The sequence below is a fragment of the Lathamus discolor genome, chromosome 4 (assembly GCF_037157495.1).
Source record: "Lathamus discolor isolate bLatDis1 chromosome 4, bLatDis1.hap1, whole genome shotgun sequence".
NCBI classification, from domain to species: Eukaryota; Metazoa; Chordata; class Aves; order Psittaciformes; family Psittacidae; genus Lathamus; species Lathamus discolor.
In genome coordinates, this window is record NC_088887.1 from 23743986 (window position 1) to 23766017 (window position 22032).

Sequence of the window (22032 nt, forward strand, 5' to 3'; positions counted from 1 at the left end):
TTCTCCTGGTAAATCTCAAGCCATGGCACTAATTTGAATGAATTCCTAGCCGGTATTTCCTGCTGACATGTAGGTGTCATTATACACTAGTCGTGGCATCCTTAACTGTTTTTAATCTGCTTCACTTTGGTAAAAGGGAGCCTTCTGTTCTTGTGGCCTGCCACAAGAACAGAGATTGCACAGCTTTTCTTGGAGCTGTTCTAAGAGAAACCTGAATGATGCCCACATTTCACAATAAGCTGGTGATGTTCCAGCTGTGCACAGTAGACATGTCCTATGTCCTATTTTGTTTGCTAAACTTTGTTAATAACCGTAATGGGTTTGTTTTCGTTTTTTTTTTAATTACTTACTTTTCTTACTTACCTTAGGAGAGGTTTGTTTTCTGCAGCCGTTACAGCACTGGTCAAATGTGTTCATTCTACTTAAGCATCCTATAGATGATTTTCTGCCAAATGAGAATGCTTTTGGCATCTTGCAGTCTGGTTTAGAATTAGTAGTCTGAAAACTCTGCAAGTATTGTTGATGACAGTAACTTTACTATTTTAGGACTCTGCTGGTGGCTTTTAATGATCTGTGTTACATGCCAAGCTTTTATGGATTTTAATATGCTGACTGATTTATATTCTTGCAATGTTAATGCAGTTCTTGAATGTTAAGAATTAATCCCTTGCTCGGGCAACCTATATTATGCCAAGGTCCTTATGTTTGATAATCCTAAACATTTAGGGGGTGAAAGGGATAAGCAGGGTGTTTTAGGTGAAACCAAGCAAGCTTATATTCTGAAATTGTGTTTGGACACATATATTTGGATATATAGCGTGGGTAGACATTACTCAGAAAAGTGACTGGTTTTAGTATCTTACTGAAGACTACTTAACTGTGGTTTTGAAGCTACAACTCTGCCTAGTTCTCTCTGATATGACAGAAAATCTGTCTACATTGTCACCACCTGTACCAGGGGAAAGCCACAGTGTATCTGTTGTCATTCAGCATGGTTAATTTGAATGTCCCAAGCTGACATGGGATTTTTGTTGTTGTTGTTTATTCTCATTTGCTTTTACCATCTTGTTCAGCCCCCAAACTGACAAAATAAGGGGCATGTATTCTAAAAATCTGTTGATTTTCATGGCAATTTCAATTGATATAAATTATCTGAGCCTTAGCTTGGTCAAGTTTCTGGATAATAGCTTTAAACATAGGTTTAAATACACTGGAAAAATGCACCCACCTTTTAGAGAATTTTTCTTGCATGCATGAGTTTTGCATACTTTACATTGGTAAATTTTTAACCTATTGGACCAAAGCCAGTAGATAGGAAGTATCTGCCTTTCAGGTTCAGCCTGTTTTTGTACACTGGGACTCCTGAAACCTTTTGTAGCTGAAGCCAAGTGGTAAGTTCTGCCCCGTACAATGTGTTTGGAAGCCCAGTGCTCTGGCCTGGGGCCAGCTGGTAATAGTTGGGTCAGGGGTAGTCTCTGCTGCATTTCTCTTCGTGGCTGCAGAAGAACAGCCTCTGCTCCATGGTGTCGCCTACCCTGGGTGTAGGAAGTCCATTCAACGGATGGCACAGCAAATGGGGAGTAGTTTTGCCTAGCCCCTTTGTGAAGTACTGGCATGGTTGGCCATGGGAGCCCTATGTTGCAATGCAGGGCTTAGGTGAGCTCATTTATATCTCCTTACTTCAGGAAGAATGGTAGGTTCATCCTTGAGGTACTTTGGGCGCAAAAATTGGTTGGTCTTAGGCACATATTGTATATTTGTTTACACTTACACTGGTAATGTTCTGTTAGCATTAGTGGTGTTGGCAGTAGATTAACTGTAAGCTGTGCTCCATGGCAGCTACACACAGCATAAGCTGTTCTGGAGAAAAGTTTTTATTGCATAAGAATATAAGAAATATATTGCATAAGAAGTTTTGAATACAACAAAGCCAAAGCAGAAAAGAGCATATCGGACAATCCTCTTAATTATTCTCTGTGGCTTGCAGAAATAGGTTCTTTCAGGTTAGTGAAGTATGGAGTTACATGTTCAGAGTTTAGAGTTCTGGGTTAAAGAAACAGAGTTTTTGTGAAAACTTGTGAATTAAATGCCAGGCAAAAATTCTCAACTTCAGTACAATTTTCTGTACTTAATTTGTGGATGGGTAGTATGAAATTGACCATCTCAGTTGCTTGGGACTTTGATGGCACTTGGATTAGTCATAGAGAGAAGTCAGTCTTTGGATGTTGTATTTCAGCAGCTGGTTTATTTTGTATGTAAGACATTGCTATGTTTTGCTTGATGAAGAGTCCACCAGTGGAATGCTGTTACATCATTAAATATAACTTCAATTAATATCAACTTCTAGAATGACACTTGAATTAAATATTAACATTTTCTATGCTTTGAGTAAGTAAACAAAGGACTGTATGTTTTAATCTTCCTTCTCTGCAAGGGCGGATAAAAGGGGAACCTGTATTTTCAGAAGCAAACGAGAAAAAAACGCAAAGCTTGACTACTCAGTTGTCTGTGTTTGTTTGGCAAGGTCAGAAAAATCTGGTTTTGGTTGCTGTTGTTTAGTTATTTATTTCTAATTATTTTATTTTTAAATCTAAGAATGTTAGGGAAGATTGTTTCTGCCTTTTCATTTTGCTGGAGGTACTGTGTACTGTACGGTGTGGAAGAGGCTAAACTTGGTACAGACTCACAGGAGAGTCAGGAGTGTTGCAACTTTTCACAAACTCATCAGATTTTTTTTCTTTCAACATGTTCAAATTTACTACAACAACTACAGTGCCTCTGCACAGTTCGAGTTTCACTGTGGGGTTAAAATCATATTAAACCTGCTGTGGTCTGTTACTTAGGTCTTTACCTGTGTAGAGCAAGTTGTGGGATAAAAGGCTATTGCTGGGGTAGGCAAGCTCTGCCTTTCAAAAATAAATAGCTAATATGTGATTGGGGGGGGGGGAATAGTTAATTATAGATTGTAAAAGCAAAGGGTATGAATAGGAGGGCAAATCTTTTCCGTGCTTCTCTCGTGGGCATGTTTAAAAGACTTCAGACCTTTTCTGCTACTCTTTCTTCATCAAAATGCTAGTCTGTGGTAATGAAGTGGACATCAGTTGAAGTGCTTTCTGTCTGTACAGAAAAGCAATGATGCAGTTACACAAGTGCTGAGGACTTCAGTTCTTAGCCATTGCTTTGGGCTTTTATTTTTGCAACCCAGAGTTGTCGTGTTCTTGTACTCTCTTGGCTCCAGGCTGTGTTACACTATAGGGTTATTGGTGGGTGTCAGATACCCGTTTTCATGTCTTACTGTCCATAAAATGAGAATGTTACCAGTTCCTTACCTGAAAAGATACATAACCCAGTTTCCTTGCTCTAATGTACATCACTTAGATCCTATAATAATGGGGGAGCGGACAGAATGCAGTTAGTACAGATAATTGAAAGTGGCTTTAAACAGCACATGCAAAGACCTCTCTGCACTGAGGTGGTAGATGATAGAGGGGGCTATAAGGTGAATTTTACGTGGTGAAGCAGGCTTTAATTTCACATTGCAAACTGACAGTTATACACGGAATACATTTTTGTTGTAAAAAGTAATTTGCCTATCATCTAAAATTATTGTTCCATCTATGGGATAAATGTCAATGAGTTTCTTGCTTAAGCTGTTTTTTTTTGGTGGAAATACATTTAGCAAAGTGAAGTGAAATGATCTAACTTCTGAAACGAAACCTTAGCATTGCATATTTTTAACATCTCATTTATTTCACGAAGGCACATTTGGAAGAATTTTGTATTGTTTGTAGAAGAGCTTAACATTTTAAACTTCCTAAAATTCTTTTTCTTTTCAGTCGTTATTTAACCTACTGGAGTTCCGAAGACTAGTTTTGAATTTCAATCCTCCTGCAAACGCTCAAGACTTGCCCCGAAACCAAAAGGTAAAATTAGAAATTAACCTCCTGGTGGCTGATAAAGGCATTTCTCCCTTGTAATGGAATTTTTCACTGTTCTCTACCTCAAATTAGCATGGATTTTGTAGGTGCTAATTAACATTTCTCTGAGCTTCCCATTATGGATCTTGTGTACATTATGTTGGCCTCACAGTATGGTATGGGGCAAGGTGTTGAGTGAGGCAGTTTGCTCGAAGTACTGCTGCTTAACCAGATTCCGTGGAAGGGGTTTGCTGGTACAGCTGTAACAGCACTGCTGCCAGTGCATGAGCATTTCTAATGCAGGCATAGCAGCTTGTGTTATCAACCATATTTTATTCTAGGTCCCTTACACTGTGCAGCTACAGGCATGCTTTTTGGTTACCCATATGGTTTTGATCTGTGTAGCTTTGCCAGCAGTATTGGTAGGATTGGCTTGGCGACTTCATTGTTTATTTTGAGGATGCTAATTACTTGTAACTCATGATCTGAGATTAAACCTTTGGTTATTAGCTTATCTCTTTTGGCCTTTTCATGAGGTGGTTGTAAGCATAAATTTATCCATGTTTATTCTAGTACTTATATGGGATTGGGAAGGGGGGGCCTTAGCTCAGATTTCTTGTGACCACAGACTAGTGAGAGGAGATGGTCATAGGCTAAGGGACAAGACCAGTTTTTCTTTCTTCATGTGTGCTCTTTGAGGGCATACATGAAGAATACATGGGGGCACTTTGGTTTCTATGGCACTATGGTTTCTATGTTGTGAAATAGGAATAAATTGGAAGTGTCTGTTTAAAGCATGAAGGCATTAGATCACCTGACCTTTATTAAGGGCTTACAGAACAGTGAATTTATGCAGATCCAGAAATTAGATTATTGCCTTTTGCTTCTTTTTTTTTTTTAGAGTTTTAAAAAGGGAATGTGTTGTTGGCTTGTTCTTAGTTGTTTGGCATTTCAGGCTTGACTGGAATGTTCACTAGCAACAGAGAGCAATTAACAAAAGCAAAAGAAAATGGGCATAGAGGAGGCAGTGTCCATTTGCTAAACTTCTAGGTATGTACCATAAAAGGGAAGTTGAATGTTCGGTCAGAACTGCGTAAGTCTCTCCTCCTGCCCCGTCTCCCAAAGACTTGTACTGAAAAAACATCTTGCCCAAGCATTGATACTGGCAGCCTTTAGCAGTTCCACAGTCCTATTTCTTAGACATTCTGACCATAACAGACAATATTAAGGCTATGTGAAATGGTGTGACACCAGGCAAGTGTATGGATTCATGCAAAAAATCTTGCTTTCTGCAAGCCTGCTAGTAAAATTTTCTGGCAGTAATTTCTATTCACTTAAATTCCACAATGAAATAACCTTGTTTAATGTACTCCTCTGTCTTAACCAGCAGCTTGAAAAGGATTGTATTAATGTTGAAATATGTTTTGGGGAGAATTTAGGAAAAGAACTTAAACAAATAGAAATAAGTATTCATGCCCCAAATAGGGTGATTTTATTTCTGTATAAGGTGAAGTCAAGTAGAGGCAAATTAGTGTAGAGTTCGAATATAAGCTATTGGTTGAGAAAAAAAGAAAGCCATGGAAATTACTTCTTTGTGCTTACTTGCTTTAAAACTATCTTGACTTGGTTTTGTTTTGGTTATTTTTAATCTAGTATTAAGTACTGTATGTGACTGTCATTCCCTAGGATCATATTTCCTTGCTAAAAAAGATCAAGCTTTAATAATTCCAGATTTTCAAGACCTTGGTTTACATCCTGCTTTTTTTCCAGTAGGTGAAAAGTAGAGTTTAATGGTAGGGTCCTGACAATCTCTTGATTTAGAACTAAAACATGTGGTTGTACTTCAGGGAATATTACATAGCAAAGTGGGTGGGTTTTTTTTTCCTATTAGAATATTAAATCCAAATGCTTTTAAGAATTCAGCAGCTAAAATTTTTAATCCAGAAGTCATTGATATATTTTTTTACTTTGGAAAACCCCAAACCAAACAACAACCCCGCCCTATTTGCCTCAGCTAATTGGAATTTGTTTTTCTAGATTTTTAAACTTGCTCATACATCTGATCTGGTTTTATACTTTCTCATTTAAAATTGATTGTTCTTACATGGTATGGTCCTCGGCTTCCTTCTGTAGAACAGATATGGATCTCTGAGATTACTGTAGCTTCTTTGCTCTCCCAGTTCTCTTACTGTCATATCAAACAGATCTTTTTGTTGTATGCACTGAGGCCAGCTAAATATTTAGCCTTGATGATATCTTCAGGAAATGTGTTATTACCAGAGGAAGTGAATACTGTGTTAAGAGTTTAGCACATTCTTCCCCCTGTTTCAACATCATCATTATGCCAGTGTCCTGGAAATAATGAATGTTTGCTATGTATTAGATGTGTAGATTGTTTAGAGGCATTTCTAATCATAAATTGTTCCAAAATAAGAAATAGCTAAAAAATTGTTTATGCAGGTAAGATAGGTGATAAAATAGAGAAGGTTTTAGATTATGAACTTTCCACATAGTTTTTATTTCAAAACTGATTTTAATTTTATTGCGATCACCTTATTAGTTCTTTAGTCTTAATGTGCAAGTCCTTTGTGCAACTGTATATACCTTGTCTTGGGGACTGGCTCACATGCTTCTTGAAGATTTTAGGCTTTGTTCCATGAGAATTGCTGTTTGTTGTGGTAATGCTCACATAATCTGGGCAAGGATCATGCCTAATGCATTAAATAGAGCTTTCTCAAAAAAAAACGGCAAGGATTTTTCTGGTTTTAGGGAACTTTTATAGGCTTTACAGAGATATTTGTTCTGAGTAATCCTACTGACATCTGTAACTAGTTCAACATAAAGATACAAAATGCTTAAAATTCAGCTAAATTAGTAGCTTAAATTTGGATAAGTAACACAACACTACTCACTGCCTACCTACTTCAGATTTATCAAAAGCAAGGTGAGGTGTAGAGTACTCTGGTCAATCCTCTATATTATGCATATGAATCATCACTGGTATTCAGTCATCTTGATAAAATATGTCTGTATCTAAAACTTGAAAATCTGTTGATCGTTTTAATAGATCACTTTATGAAAATGCTAAGAAAAAATCACCTTCACACTTCGTTTCCCTGTTTTATTGTTAAAAAGTGCTTTAAATATGTAAATTGAAGACGGATTTTATTCTTGTGTTATGATGATTTAAATCTGAATTAGGTTCATTTGATGAAGTCTTCAGCCTTTTCTGTGAGCATTGTTCATAATTGGCTGGTGTTTTGCAAGGTGGACTAGATGAACAAGTAAAACCTGGGAGTTTACGTGACTAGAAGTAATTTTTTAGATATTATGCAGAACATATTCCAGTGCATCACAGACAGGTTTTAAAGCTAAAATAAACCAGACTTTATGCACGAAAAGCCTTATGCATACTGGATTGACATAGGAGTGACTAAACGAGTCTGCTGTTTAAGCATGTGAAGTGTTTTGTCATGAAGTAATTCTGGTTTGACCAGCATCTGATGTCTGTGCTGCCTTTCAGTGATACTTACATTCAAAGTATATGTATTTAGAACTACTGTTGTGAATACAAGTGGTTATTACATGGGTTTTAATTTCACAAGTATTTTTTAACTATCTAATTAGGAGTATGAGTGATATCTGATCTCTGTAGCATATGTAACCTGTGGTTTAATCAATGGAATGATGGATTTGTGTTTCAGTTTACTTACTTCTCATTATTCAGGCAGAAAGTATTTCTTTTGCTTCATTCCTGGAAAACAGAAGAACTCCATCTTGCCTATGAAATCTACTTAAAAAGCTAGGTAGAAAGGAGAGCACGCCATCTCTCTTACTTTTGTCGAGAGAAATAATAATGATTTGTGTACACAGTATAGAATTAGTCTTCAGTATAAAATAAAAGGTAATAGGCAGTGTGTAGGTTTACAAGAAATTCTTCTAGAGTTATAGGAATACTCATATATAGGAATACTGATTTCAGGAAGATGAATGCCTATTGCTGCAGTGTATTACTTAAGGCATTGTGAGTCTCAGGAGCAACAGTTCTGTCTTAAATGCAACTCAGCTTGTCCATTTGTCCCTATTTCAACTCAAACAGCCACATCTAGATGTGATTTTAGGGAGCTTTCTTTTTTATTCCCAGAGAACTACATGATTTTAAAAAACTGACAAGTAAAAGGCATCCAACACTACCTTGGTAGTACTACAAGTAAGCTTATTTATTATTATGGTGAATAGCTGGATATACCCTTAGTTGACTGGTTAACACTTCTGTAAAGTAGATTTTTGTTACCACTTTGTTAAATATATTTAATTCTTCTTCAAATACAGGAACATAGGAATCTGCCTTTCATGCGTGAATTAAGGTACCTGTTTGCACTTCTAGTTGGTTCAAAGAGAAAATATGTTGACCCATCAAGAGCGGTTGAAATCCTTAAAGATGCTTTTAAATCAAATGATTCCCAACAGGTAATTTCTGTGTATTTTCATTCAAGTTTATGCATGCTTTCATATGGTATCTGGCAACAAGAAATACTTTAAATGCACAACAAAAATTCAAAATGTCCACAGAAAAGAAACTTCTAATTATCAGTTTTTGAGTTTTTTCTCTAATATTATGTGATCTCTGGTCACTTTTATAAAGAAAATAAAATCTGGTCAGTGTGACTATTTTATTCAATACACTTTCTTGCTATTTTAGAAAGTAACCAATAATTTCACATTCTTGCATTTGGGGTTTTGTTTCTAAGTCTGTGGTTTTTTAAAGAGCTTTATTCTTGTGCTCTAACAATGCTTCCAGGGCTGGTACAGTCCTCTTTATCTCTGTAGATACTAGTTTGGAGGATCCTAATACTTGTATTCAGGATTCTTGCCTAAATCATAATAGGTATATTTTAGTTTTCTGAGAAACACTTGGTTTCTTCATCTTTTTCCACATGAGGTTATGTGGTGAAGGTATTTAACTACAACAGCATTGCTGAATTCAATGCTCGATGAAAGTAATATTAGTCACCACTTGTTAGATACCAAAGGTTTTGAACAATGGGATTCATAAGATGCCTTTGAACTAGCATGGTGTGAAAGCTGAGCCCAAGTAATAAAGATCACAGGATATTGTAATGGCTGAGGAACACCAGAGCGTTAGTATGCCTTAAGAGCCACCTATAAAAAAAAAACATTTATGGCATAGTCTTGGATATAGTGTGATTTTGGAGCTGCTGTTAAGAGGAATAAAGTTATGCTGATCTTGTAAGGTGACACTTTATTGTGTTCTGTTACATATGTGAACACATACTGATCACTTTATATTTTTTCAACAGCAAGATGTTAGTGAATTTACACACAAATTATTAGATTGGCTAGAAGATGCCTTCCAAATTAAAGCTGAAGAAGAGAGGTAAGGTTGTGGTTTGTTTTTCTTGGGTTTTTTTTGTTTTGTTTTTCTTTTTTTTTTTTTTTTAATTCTGTATGTTGAACGTTTTGATGAGAAAAAGCAAACTGAGCAACCAAAAATCCACATCTTGTTATATGGCAGAAAAAGATCCAACGCTGTAGCTTTTTTTAGTTCAATATACCTTTCTTTTTCCATGAATTGCCCTTTTTCATCATCTTGTTTCACGTTAAAAACCTTGCTGAAGTCCAAAGTCTAAAAGAGTAGAGATGTGTTTTGTACATAACCAATTAAGCTTTTTTTGTGTGTTTTTTTTTTGTTTGTTTGTTTCTTTCTTTTTATTTGAAAGCAGCTTTTCTTTTCAATCCTGTAGCTTATGTACTTCAAACCTTGCTCTTGTTTCTCTTCTCAGAGGTAAATACTCATTGTTTGTATATCTGCACGCTGTCTTTTTGAATATATCATTGTTTCTAGAGTGTCGCAGGAAATTATTTTTACATGGATTTTGTACAATTTAACCACTCAGGAGTTGAATCTGATTTATATAATTTTCCTGAGAATTTAGTGCTTCTGAAACTTCCTGCAAATGCATGAATCATTATGATAGTCATTAGAGGAAGGTGCAAAACTAAATGAAGAGTATCTGAGTAAAATAGCATTTTCATAATATTCAGAATATTCTGCTCATATTTTTGTGAAAGTCAGAGCATTGTGTTTGATTTTTTGCACTTACATGCTTTCTGTTTTCAGGGATGGAGAGAAATCAAAGAACCCAATGGTGGAGTTGTTTTATGGACGATTTCTAGCAGTAGGTGTACTTGAAGGTATGCATCTGAACTTGGACTTCTATGCTCATGTCTGCTTAGTGCTTGTCTAAGTTTGTAGCATTTTAGCTACTTTTGCAGAAGTATACTTGGAGACTACACGTTCAGTCTGTGACCGAAGATTTGTCACAGACTGTCATGAGAATATGAGACTGAAGTTAAACTGAGCTGCAGAAAGATTTTGGGTTTTTTTTGGGTTTTTTTTTTCAATTATTTTTTTTTTTTCAATAACCTTCAGGAGCTGCGCATATTTAAGTGCAGAAGTTAGGGTGAGATGCTGACAGAAAATGCTTGCAAGAAATTATCGTCAGGGCACCTTTTGCTACTTACTAATGGTATGCAGAAGGCAAGTTATTGTATTTTGTTGGGCTAGTCTCTCACACTATTTCTGCTTCATTTAATGCATTTCAGTTCCTGCATTTTCTTCTGCACAATTCCTGGTATGGGTACATCACCCTCTTAAAAGTACAGTCCATTGAAAACAAGTCAGTGGAAACCTGTGCAAGGGCAGTGACAGAGTACTGGAGAGGAGGAGACTCTACAAGCTTCCCTGTATCTTACCTGCATATAATTAGTAGATCTGCAGAATTGCAGTGTTCTGTGTTTCCAGGAGGACAGCAGTTGTGAAAATATTCTAGTGTTGGCAATTCTGTCCCCCATCCCCAGAGTGAATGACTCCTGAGACGCATGTGAATGAAGCAGCTCTAATTTTTAAAGTGAATTCCAGGTTGTTGCTCTACTTGGAACAGTGTATCTAATGATTTGGTTTTGGACTTAAAGGTTCTGCAAATTTCTTGCTACTAGCTAGCATTCCTGCTTCTTTGAATTCAGCTGCTTTCTTCCCTTATGTTTTCATCTTAACTGAGGAGATATGTAAAATCCAAACCAATGGAAAGAAACTAGCTGGTGTAAGAAGACTTGTTACTGACTTTAGGATAAAATAAATTTAAGTTGTAGATTGAAAGCTTGTCACCCACATTTCTCCTCGTGTTTGAACGTGCGTCTTTATACACTGTTACCAAATCTTGATCTTGTTTTCAGAACAGAAATCATGAGTGTTCTCTTTTGTGCTTTATTTTTGCAAAAAGTACTTATACAAAGGGCTGTTTCATGCTAGCAATTCCACTGACTTCGCTGATACAATGTAGAGTTGTATTACTGAGCTGCTATTTGCAGGAGGAGGACTTTGATTTATATGTGTAAAATTTCCCATACATTTGTGGTGCGGAGTCATCTTGAGTTTTGCTTATTACCAAGAGATGCAAAAACAATATAAAAAAAAAAAGGGCTGAAGAGGAAAATACAGTAATTTTCAATATTAGATTCAAGTGACTTTCTCTAGTAACTTGTTTTCATACATACAATTGAGTTGTTCAATAACAAAATGTGGGTACTCTGCAGTAGACCAGGCAAGATGACCTAGGATTGTTAGGCTTTTTTTTAAAGGCAAAGTTTTGTTCCTAAAACCCTGACTGTTTTTATTTCTTATGTGAAGGTAAAAAGTTTGAAAACACAGAGATGTTTGGCCAGTATCCACTCCAGGTTAATGGCTTTAAAGATCTGCATGAGTGCCTAGAAGCTGCAATGATTGAAGGGGAAATTGAATCTCTCCATTCAGAAAACTCTGCAAAGTCTGGTCAGGAGGTAAGCTTTCCTGTGTGCTTCTCTTGGGGGGTGCTGTAGTGCTCTTTAATTTTCACTGAGATTCATGGCTGTTTATGTGACCTGCTGCTGTGTTAGGTTCTGATGCCTGACAGAACTGGGTTGTTAATCTGAGGGTTTTGTATCTCTCTGAGTATCCAGAGTATCATGTTTTTGAATTTTTCATAAGACAGAAAGTTCAAGCTTATTAAAAGCTGGCACAATCAAGTGCTTACAGTGGTTATTTGGAACAGGCTGATTCCCACCTGTTGCTGATACTTGATCGCCAGAGAGGTCATGGGTGTAATGTCCTGTGGTAGCTGACTAGTGCTGACTGACTTGCTGACCTGTGCCATGCTGTAAAGAGCAACCATGAGCTGTGTATTTGACCATTGCTCCAGAGCATTGTTATTATTCCTCTCTGCCTGTCTTGTAACTCCTCAGCACCCTAGCCTTCTTCCCCTTTTTCTGATGTTTCCCAGCATCCTTCCCTTTGCCCCCTACCCTCCTTGCAGCAGTGGGCAGGTGATTCTTGTTCTGTGGGCTGCTCTTTTTCCTCAGAGAGCTCTTGCTAGAGTAGGAGGCTGCCAAATGTCAGAGCATGCTGAAAGCGTGAGTGGATGGATTCAGATGAAGCCCCATTAAGAAGTGGGATGTGTAGTGTGGTGTTGGGGTGAGATGATAAACAAGAGAAGTCACAGATTACAGAAAAGAGGTAGTTGGATCATTGGTGAGTGTAGAATGAAGAGGGAGGGTATACTCTGAAATGTGTCTTCTTACTGGTGGCATGTATGTATATGTCCAGCATTTTTCTCTGGCAGAGCTCTCTAAAAACATGTACATTATTGATGTGGAAATACAGAAATTTCCATTGCCTGGGGAGGCTAAGCTGCTTTTTCTTTAGACAGTTGTTCATGTTTCATCAGTTATTCTAAAGATGTGAAATCTTAGGAGGTTGCTTTTACTTAAGTAAAAGGTCAGGTGTAGTTTCTTCCTTGATGTCAGTATTTTGCAGTGATGAAATTTTGCTTGCTTTAATCAACACACACAAAGGGTTTCATTACTAAGCCTAGTGACGTACCCTGAAATCATCCTCCAGTCTAAATTTCTATTTCCAATTTTGTGTTATCAACAGAAGTTTTATAGTGTCCCTTTTGCAGTTCCTTTTCTGGTCAGCTATTGCTGATCGAATATTGATCAACCGAAGGGGATGTTAACAAGCATTTCCAAATGTATTTACACATCTTACTGGATGTGTTCTTCTTTTGCATGATGTTTCCATTTTATTTGATATTTTTTCTTTTTTTTTTTTATTCCAGCACTTGTAGAAGTGTCTTATTACAGTGACCATGTTTCCTGAAATATAACTGAAAGGAAAAAAAAAAAATCTCTTAAATTATCTTGGTACAATACAAAGCTCAGTTGCCTTATGCAAGTTGAAATCTTGTATATACCTAATTCAGGAATGCTATTGTTCATCTTATGGACTGAAGAATGTCTTGCAGTTAAAACCTGTGTGCAGTCATGCATAAAATGTCAGTTGTTATAAATGCTTGACTAGACATGTCAGACTATTTTTATTGCTTTGTTCTGATTTTGAGGGGTTTTTTTCACCTCTAATTTCAGTGTCTAGAGTGTTAAGATCTGTGTTTTGTGAAACTGTCAGAGTTTAAATCAGCTTGGTTTCTTAGCATGTGGAAATGGAGGTAAAATAGTCATATGACGGATTGACAACATTGGCAAAACAAGAAAGGTAATGTGTTAAGTCCAAATTTAGAAAAACATTACTGGATTATTACCAGTGCCAAGTAAATTGATTACATTTCCCTGAACTGAAGTCATTTATTTAAAGTGGTTGCTGCTGTTAGTAGTTATGTTTAAACATAGCGCCTCAAAGGGGTTACAGGGCATTGGAAAGTTTGGAAGTACCGAAGGAAGGTGAATTTCTTCTAGTTTTATCAGAGCCTGACTCTGCTGAACAGAGACTTCAAGTGGCATTCATCCGAGATGGTAGATATCAGAGCTTATAGTCGCATGTATGGAAAGATCCTGAAAGTAACATTCTACTTATTTTCCTCACCATTGCCTCGAATGGGGTATTTAGCTTGCTTATTATCATTATTGTTGCTATTATTAACTATTATTATCATGATGCCTGAAAGCCTCAGCCGTGGAGTTTGGTGTCAGCAAGCAAGCTAATGTACAAACAAACAACAACGAAAAAAAGTCATTCTCTGTCCCAAGGAACTTAAATCCAAATTCAAGAGAAGATGGAGATTGATTGCACATACTTGGAGTTAGAAGACAGGAAAAATGAGAGAATGTTTGTCAGCATCATGGTTGATAAACTTCAGGGCATCAGCAGCTTAGTCATCAGTAAGGAGTTTGGGGGCCTTGCAATAAAAGAGTTTAAGGGGGAGGGGTTGTGGTGTGGCTTTGCTGACTTTAGCATTGAAATCTACTGCTGCGTGAAGCTGCTGCAAGACAAATGTTATGATCTCCTTTAAAACTGAAAAGGTGATTAGTGGAGGCTGATACAGGCAAAAAAGGGAAGGCAGCCTACTTTGCGTGTAAGCAGATGAGAGGAGTGATGCTGAAGACAACAAACAAGGCAAATTCAGCAACATCCTGGAAATACGTTAGTATGACAAGGCTCTCTGCACTAAGGCCAGGCAAGAGGAGGGGAAACACTGCACTGACATGTGGAGTGATGGGAACCTAGACCTGAATTTTAGCCATGAGCACAGAAGGAAAAGGCTCTCTTGGAGGTATTGCATGAAAAGACTATTCAACATATTTGGCTGGATAGAAGAACTCAAAGCAAGCCCCAAGTCAAATGCCATGTGTGGGCTATGGACATTGGTGTCAGAAGTATGTGGCAATGGTGTCTGCTGCAATCGGGGAAGCTTGAGTGGATGTTTAGTGTCCTGGTTTCAGCTCGGATAATTTCCTTCCTAGTAGCTGGTGCAGTGCTGTATTTTGGCTTTAGTCTGAGAATAATGCTGATAACACACTGTTTCAGTTGTTACTAAGACTGAATTAATCTTGTACCTGAAGAAACCAAGTATGTAAGGAAAGAAATAAGGACCAAAGTTAGACCTCTACTGCATACTCAAAGAAAAGTGGGATAAGGTGATGATAACATGGGTTTGTCCATGGACGGATTAACAGTGGTTAGTGACATGAGCAGAAACTTCAGAAGAGGTTGTTAGTATGGAGGAAATTTAAAGAAAAAGTATGATTTCTACAGCGCCAAGAGAGCTGGTCTCACGCAGCCCAGAGTACTCACTGGTCCTGCTTCAGAGTTCACTGGAAACTCTGAGTGATACCAGCTGAAAGAAAGGGTCAGAAACTTGAGCCTGAGGGAACTAGTGGGAAGAGCACTTGATACAATGTAAACAACCCTTTCAGGGGCATGGGAGAGTTAAAAGAGGACAGGACAGTTGGCAAGGCAGGTGGGTTCAAGTGTAGGCCGCTTTTAGTCTGAACAAGACAAATGGGAAAGGAAGAAGCTTTTGTGCCTGCTCTGCTTTAGCACAGACAGTGATAGATGAGTTGGAAAGCTCTGATGCAGCATGGATGACAAATGGTCTGTGTTTACAGTGAAGGGGAAAGATGGGAACTTTGTAAAGCTTATGCTGATCTGCCCTTTAAAATCAGTTTCTCTTATACCTTTGTTAGTCTGCAGGTATTGTATCATTATTACTAAAGTTCTGCTATTGGAAGGCATTCATTGTGGGGTGTTCTGTTTTTTCTTTTGTTCAGCACTGGTTCACTGAGCTTCCTCCTGTCTTAACTTTTGAGCTCTCAAGATTTGAGTTTAATCAGGCTTTGGGGAGACCAGAGAAGATACACAACAAATTAGAATTTCCTCCAATTTTGTATCTGGACAGGTACAGTATAATATTATCAACAGAGTCCTAGTATGAATATAAATTGCATCTCATGGGTTTGGTAAAGTTGCTGGTTCATCTTATCCTTCCTTAAATCACAGTAAATTTATTTTTTAGCTAGACAAGTTAAAATTTCCATGGGTTTCGTCTGTTTCAGAAAATACACATAAATAACAATTTAAGATATACTGCTACATTGTGCCAAAACATTCTTGCACTTCAGTCTTTTATTTATTGCTAGATAGTGGTGTACCCAGGAAAAATACTTTGAATAATCACACTGTTTATGAGTCCAGTTGGGAAGGAGGGTGAGAAGTCAGCTATTTCATGGTGTACTACATAGACTACATGGTTTGAAGAGGATTCTCAGCATCAGTGCATGCAGTTTATGTGTTGAGATGAGATACCATGATGCCTTTCAGTTAGATGCTGAATATTTATTTGTGAGCCTACTTAATGAAACAGGAGTATTGCTATGTGCTTGCCTCCTAAACTATCTAGTTTAGAAGCTTTCTAATACACGTTTGTCATCCATAGTATGAACTTTTGACACTGGAGGGAAAAAGCATCTTCAGAAAGTTGTGGAAGGGAAGATTTTACCATTTTCTTCTCAGTTCTGCTTTACTGCTTAGTGTATTGTAGGTTCTAGAGAGTGTGAGGTTTTTATTAGCACTAAGTGATATGGCTGATGAATACAGACTTTTTCACTGCTTGGATACTGTGGGCTGACACCTGACTTTCTAAATTTCATGTTTTACAGGTATATGCACAAAAACAGAGAAATAACAAGAATTAAACGGGATGAAATCAAGAGACTCAAAGAGTACCTCACAGTTTTACAACAGAGATTAGAACGGTACTATAGATAACTGTAAATGCAAATAATATTATGGGCTACATAGAATCAGTCCTTGCAGCTATATACTTTGTATGTAGTTTTTTGCTCTAGATTTCCTTTCTGCATCTCTTTTCTTTTACTGTTTTCTTTGGAAACCGTGCATAAGGGCAGTAATTCTGATGCATGAAACACATTCAGAAAGATTTTCTTTATTTAATTGCAGTCAACCAGAAAAAAATGTGTTTTTTTTTTTTTTTTTTAATTTATTGTTTGTATACGTGAGTCATGGCATTAATACGTTTTATGGTTAACAGATATTTAAGCTATGGTTCTGGTCCTAAACGATTCCCCTTGGTAGATGTCCTGCAGTACGCCTTGGAGTTTGCCTCCAGCAAACCGGTGTGCACGTCTCCGGTTGATGACCTAGGTGCTAGTGCCCCTGCCAGCAGCACGCTACCAGCCCAGACCCCACCCAGGTAAGAGCTACCTCCTCCTGCTCTCCCAAGGCAAGAGACCAGTCATCCTCTTGGTGCAAACCCGGCCACTGAGAGACAGGGGAGGAAGCTTACCTGCCATATTCACCAGTTTAATACAGCTAGGCATATTCTAAGGTGTAAAGTTTCTGCTCTCTTCCTAGAAGTACTTTTCAGCACAACAGATGACTGAAATAAAACAAAATGTTAATAATCTCGGTTTGTCTCATGTGCTTATAAAAATGCCTTTAGGTGGAGAATTATTATTTTCAAATAAGCCACAATTCCACCTAAAATTCCAACTAGAGATAGTGATCTGGTGAAGATCTGGATAGAGATCTGGTGAAGTCACTGCTTCCTAATTGCATTGTTTAATAATCTTAATTTGGTCAGTATGTATGTGCTGCAGAGCTTCAAGGTTTCTGATGTACTATTAATCTGTTGATTTAGCCTCAGAGTTAGGCTGCTTTTCTGCTTTGCAGCTCACACTTCTCACAGAGTTTGTCAGGAACCTAACAGTCTGACTTTTTCAACACAGAGTAGCCAAAGTACAAGGGAGATAAAGCTCCATAATGTAATTTTCCTCATTATTGAAGCTAGTAACTATGACTAACAGGAATATAACTTAGGGTCAGACTTGGTTAGGTGGGTACTGACAATTTATAACACAGCTTTTTATATTGTATTTGGAAAGTAGAGTTCTAGGTTCTGGTCCACTCAAGATGGTTAACTTTGTAGCTCAGACAAGTGAAGTAAATGAATCTAAAAAGCTTTCGAAAGATTTCAGATGTCTTAGTGATATAATGTAGAAATCTTGACAATAATAGAAGACAAACTGTTAAAAACTACCATTGTTTGCATGAAATACAGGATCAGAAGTGATATGCTTTTTTCAAACTCCTATAAGGGAAGTTTGTTCTGTAAAACATGTTAAGTATTTTGTCAATCTGTAGAAACACAACAGCATGTTGTATGAAGTGACACTGGCAGCTCTTGATGTTCTCAGAACTTTTTAACCTACCGAAGAGTCTAGGTTCCTCAGGCTGTATCATGATGTACACAAAGTAAAATGCTAGAAAAGTCTTCATGTTTTTGTTAGTGAATGATTACATATGGGTGGTTTCACTGATAGGAAGAGAAAAATCCATAACAGGTTGTTATTTTTAATATTCTGCTGCTCTTGTAGAATTTGCCTAGTTTTCCTGGCTGCTTTGCCGTTTGAGTTAGGGGATGTGTTTGGAGCAAGTTTAGATGGCTTGGTGCTAGATTTCCAGTGTGCTGTAAATATCAGAGGTCCCTTTGTTGTTGCCGTTCAGTTAACATTAACGGTAGGTAGGTGATTTTATGGATTTTTAGGATTTTGTGGTCACTGAGCCGTAAGACAAGCTGCTCTGATTTTTCAGTTTCCAGTTTGTCAATAAATGTTTCAAACCATAGTGATTATTTGTATGATGTTATTTGAAAGTGTTGAATAGCATTTCAAATAAAGCAAACTATAGCTTGACCAATCCAACTCCAATTCCTTTGTTTTTGGGAATGTCAGCCAGAGTTATTGCTGTGCTAACGTGTACTACACCACCAGGTTTCCAGAACTTACATACTAATGCTATACTGATATTGTAGGTATCATCCCTGGATTCCACTGTAGGAAATTGTTACCTTTAAAATTTCTGTTTTCAGATTAAAAGGTTATTTTTACGGTGTAGCTTTTAGTTTGTATACACGGTGATTCAATTTTATTTATTTTTTTTTTTAATTTCATGTTTTGAATGAACGTAGCACAATAGAGCAGCAGGGACCTTCATCATCAGATGTTCCAAGCACATCTCCTGTACAAAGATCAGTAATACATAAACCATTCACACAATCACGAATTCCTCCTGATCTGCCAATGCATCCGGCACCGAGGCACATCACTGAGGAAGAGCTCTCTGTCCTAGAAGGCTGTTTACATCGCTGGAGGACTGAAGTAGAGAATGACACTAGAGGTAATGCCACAAGCTGGGGAGTGCATTTGCCATTGGAAAGAAGTTGTGGAACTGGGGGAAATCACCTTAATGTCCATGTGTGTGTTGAGTTGTTTGTTTTGTACTTCTAAACTTGCCTCTAGCAAATAGGAAGGGAAGTTAGAGATTGTAATAGACTGAAGGTATATGAACTGAAGATGCCTACTGGGTGTTGAGTGAGGCGTATACAGTGCTTCAGCGTGCATTGTATTGGGGGGAGTAGAGTGAGACAGAAGTGTGGTCCATGCCAAAGAAAGTCTCTGCAGTCGTGTCTGAGCTGTCAGTGTGGTACTGTCCGGGCCCATGCTTTGACGTGGTGCTGCAGGGGAGTTTAGGATAGAGTGACCCTTTCCACATGGGAAAATTCAGCAAATTTCTAATCTAGGGTTTTTTGGAGTGGGTAGAGCTTACAGTCTGTTCTGTTGCTCTGAGGAAAACAAAGGAAGTTACTGTTCCAGCAGGAGTGGGCTTGGTTGAGCTCTAGGAAGCTAGCAGCGGCGCATTATGAATCACTGTCACTGCTTTATCATCTGAGAAGGTTTAGTGTTTGGCATGTAGATAGAAAAACAGATGCACCAAGTGTGAAATGTACCCTTGTTTGGCTTTTAATGAGATAAAATAAAGATGAAGACACGTGCAGTTATGCAGCCTCATGAAAGAGAGCTTATTTTTTATTTCTCTTTCAGATTTACAAGAAAGTATATCTAGAATACATCGGACAATTGAACTGATGTACTCTGACAAAACAATGGTCCAAGTAAGTACAATTTCTGCATGAAATAAATCAAAACGTATCCTTTTTGTCACTTTAATGAAAGTTCTTTGATGCTTGAAAATAAAGCAGGTATACAATAACTATATATAATAGTTTGTGAAATTTCATTAGAAAGTCATGAGTTTTGCAAACCTTTTAATTAAGCAGAGTCAGATGAAAGGGAATATTACAATGTTTTACAGGTGGCGTACTTGAGTTTAAGCAGCTTTGTGACAAAAAGCCCAAATATGTTCTATGTCTGCTCCACTTTTCTTGGACTTGAATGCAGAACTTCAGGTTTTGTTTAACAGTAAAATTTTCTCACCCTGATCTGACAGTATTGCTAGGTAATCTTACGGCTTTAAAGGTGGCAAAGTATTAGACATAGGAAACAATTATTTTTATACTCAAATGCTTATTGCCTTTTTGTATTGTAACTTACATACTAATACTTAGGAATTCAAGGCTCCTGATTTAAATTTATAGTTAATAATGCCAGTGGGCTGCTTGTTGTTTCAGTTTTGTTTTGCTTTTTTCTTTTCTATTAAAAAAACCTCAAACCCTTCATCTAGATTCAGTATCAGTCACAACCTTGACTATCAGTCTGAACTGCCTTTTAGGGAGATTCTCATGCTGTGTAATCTGAACAGCGTTTTTAAAATGCTTTGCTGCGGAGTTGTGGCTCCTCTGGTATTTCTTATGTTCACATATTTACATTTGCTCACTTCAACAGATTTTAAGCTTAAAAATTACTTCCTCTGTTACTTTGTTAGGAAGAAGAACTATTTTCTTTCCATGTGAGATGTGTTTAGTTTACAGTTCTCCTTGAGGTATATCTTTGTTTTGTACATGGCTTGTAATAGTTCCTGGCAGCTCTGAACTGTGATGTTAAGGGTTTCAGGCAGACTTGCCTAGATGGCTTTCATTAGGCTTGCTACTGGCAGGCATTTTCTTTACTGGAATGTTCATATTGTAACCGGAAGGCTACAGGCTACGTATCATCTAACAGCAAAATGAAATAATTTGCTAATTTCACATCCAAACAGCCTACCTGTGTTGGCTTAGGTGTTACAGGAGGAAATACCTCTGTTTGGCAAAGATATGCCAGCAATCATTACAATGGAAAAAGGAGATTACTTAGGAAAACACCTCGTCCTAGTGTAGTGCAATATAGACTAGATGCTTTTGGTTTTGTTTTGAAACAGAATTCCAGAAGAAGGAGGATGGAAACAGTATATAGATTTGTAAAGGGCGTTCCTGTGCTGTGCCTGAAAGTAGTGAGGTGTGTTAAGTGACAGTTAGGGGACAAGTAGGTACTGAATCCATCTGAAATCTCAGGGTTGCAGTGAAGGCTGGCCTTCTGCAGCTCAGCCTGTTTTGTCCCTGTGGGTGTTTTCGCACAATCAGGAGGCAGGTATCTACAGCTTGGCTGACTCTGCAGGGGGCAGTTTGATAGCTCAGTATTGCCCGATTTTATGGGAGCAGTTTCGCATCGATGTTTTCCTCTGAATGATATGATTATAGCACTGAAAGCTTTTCTCTTGTGAGCCGATAAGGTCTGGGCACATTAAACTTTTTAAGGAAAGCATACTACATTTGCGGGATACTTCCTAGTGTTCTTATGAATTACTTAAGAAGCTTTTCTTCTCCTTGTGTCCTTGATTCTAAGGAAATTATATTTGCTCATAAAACTCCTGTCAAATTGTCATACGAAATATATTCCCAAAATTCTTATTTTGTCTTGTCCTCCTGAATGAATAAATTTCATCAGCTGCTTATTTGATGACTTCCCTCCTTAAAGAGACGCATGTGTTTTTCCTATGGGAATTCATCTTTGATATATCAGCTTTGATATATCTGTTCTGTAGCTACATGTGAAGAGGTTGGTGAAGCTCCATTTCTGTTTCATGAGTAGTAAGTGTAAGCTAAGAAGTTTAATGCCAACTATTTACTTGATGTGTTGCCCTGTACTGTTAATTACTGTTGATATAATGGCTTATCGCAAGAGATGCCTGTTGGCACTGGACTCGCCTGTCCGCCAGCCACAGACCTCTCTGGAGAGCCTTCCTGTAAGCTCAGCATGGATGACTGACAGCTGATTGTCCAGAGCTGGAGGAAAGGGTAGGGGACCTCAAGCTGACCTTGTTAACATGGCTTTAAGTTAAATGATTTAAATTCAGCTGGGATTTTAATGCCCTATTTTGGAGTGAGGACATTTTATTGCCAAAGTCTGAAGAGACTTCACTCACCTTTTATTTATTTATTTATGTATTAGTCAGGATCTGCATATATTT

The 22032-nt window shown here is 37.6% G+C and overlaps 1 protein-coding gene across 5 annotated transcripts in view; it reads left to right on the forward strand.

Moving 5' to 3' along the window:
- Positions 1-22032, forward strand: part of USP25 (ubiquitin specific peptidase 25) — a 90437-nt gene that overhangs the window by 46979 nt on the left and 21426 nt on the right. For all 5 annotated transcript variants that reach the window (XM_065676736.1, XM_065676735.1, XM_065676737.1 and 2 more), the window contains 10 exons: positions 3837-3923; positions 8250-8387; positions 9239-9315; positions 10060-10133; positions 11629-11777; positions 15540-15667; positions 16428-16523; positions 16820-16981; positions 18758-18966; positions 19671-19741. In XM_065676736.1, coding sequence (XP_065532808.1) covers positions 3837-3923; positions 8250-8387; positions 9239-9315; positions 10060-10133; positions 11629-11777; positions 15540-15667; positions 16428-16523; positions 16820-16981; positions 18758-18966; positions 19671-19741 — 1191 coding nt within the window. The remainder of the gene's footprint in view (positions 1-3836; positions 3924-8249; positions 8388-9238; positions 9316-10059; positions 10134-11628; positions 11778-15539; positions 15668-16427; positions 16524-16819; positions 16982-18757; positions 18967-19670; positions 19742-22032) is intronic.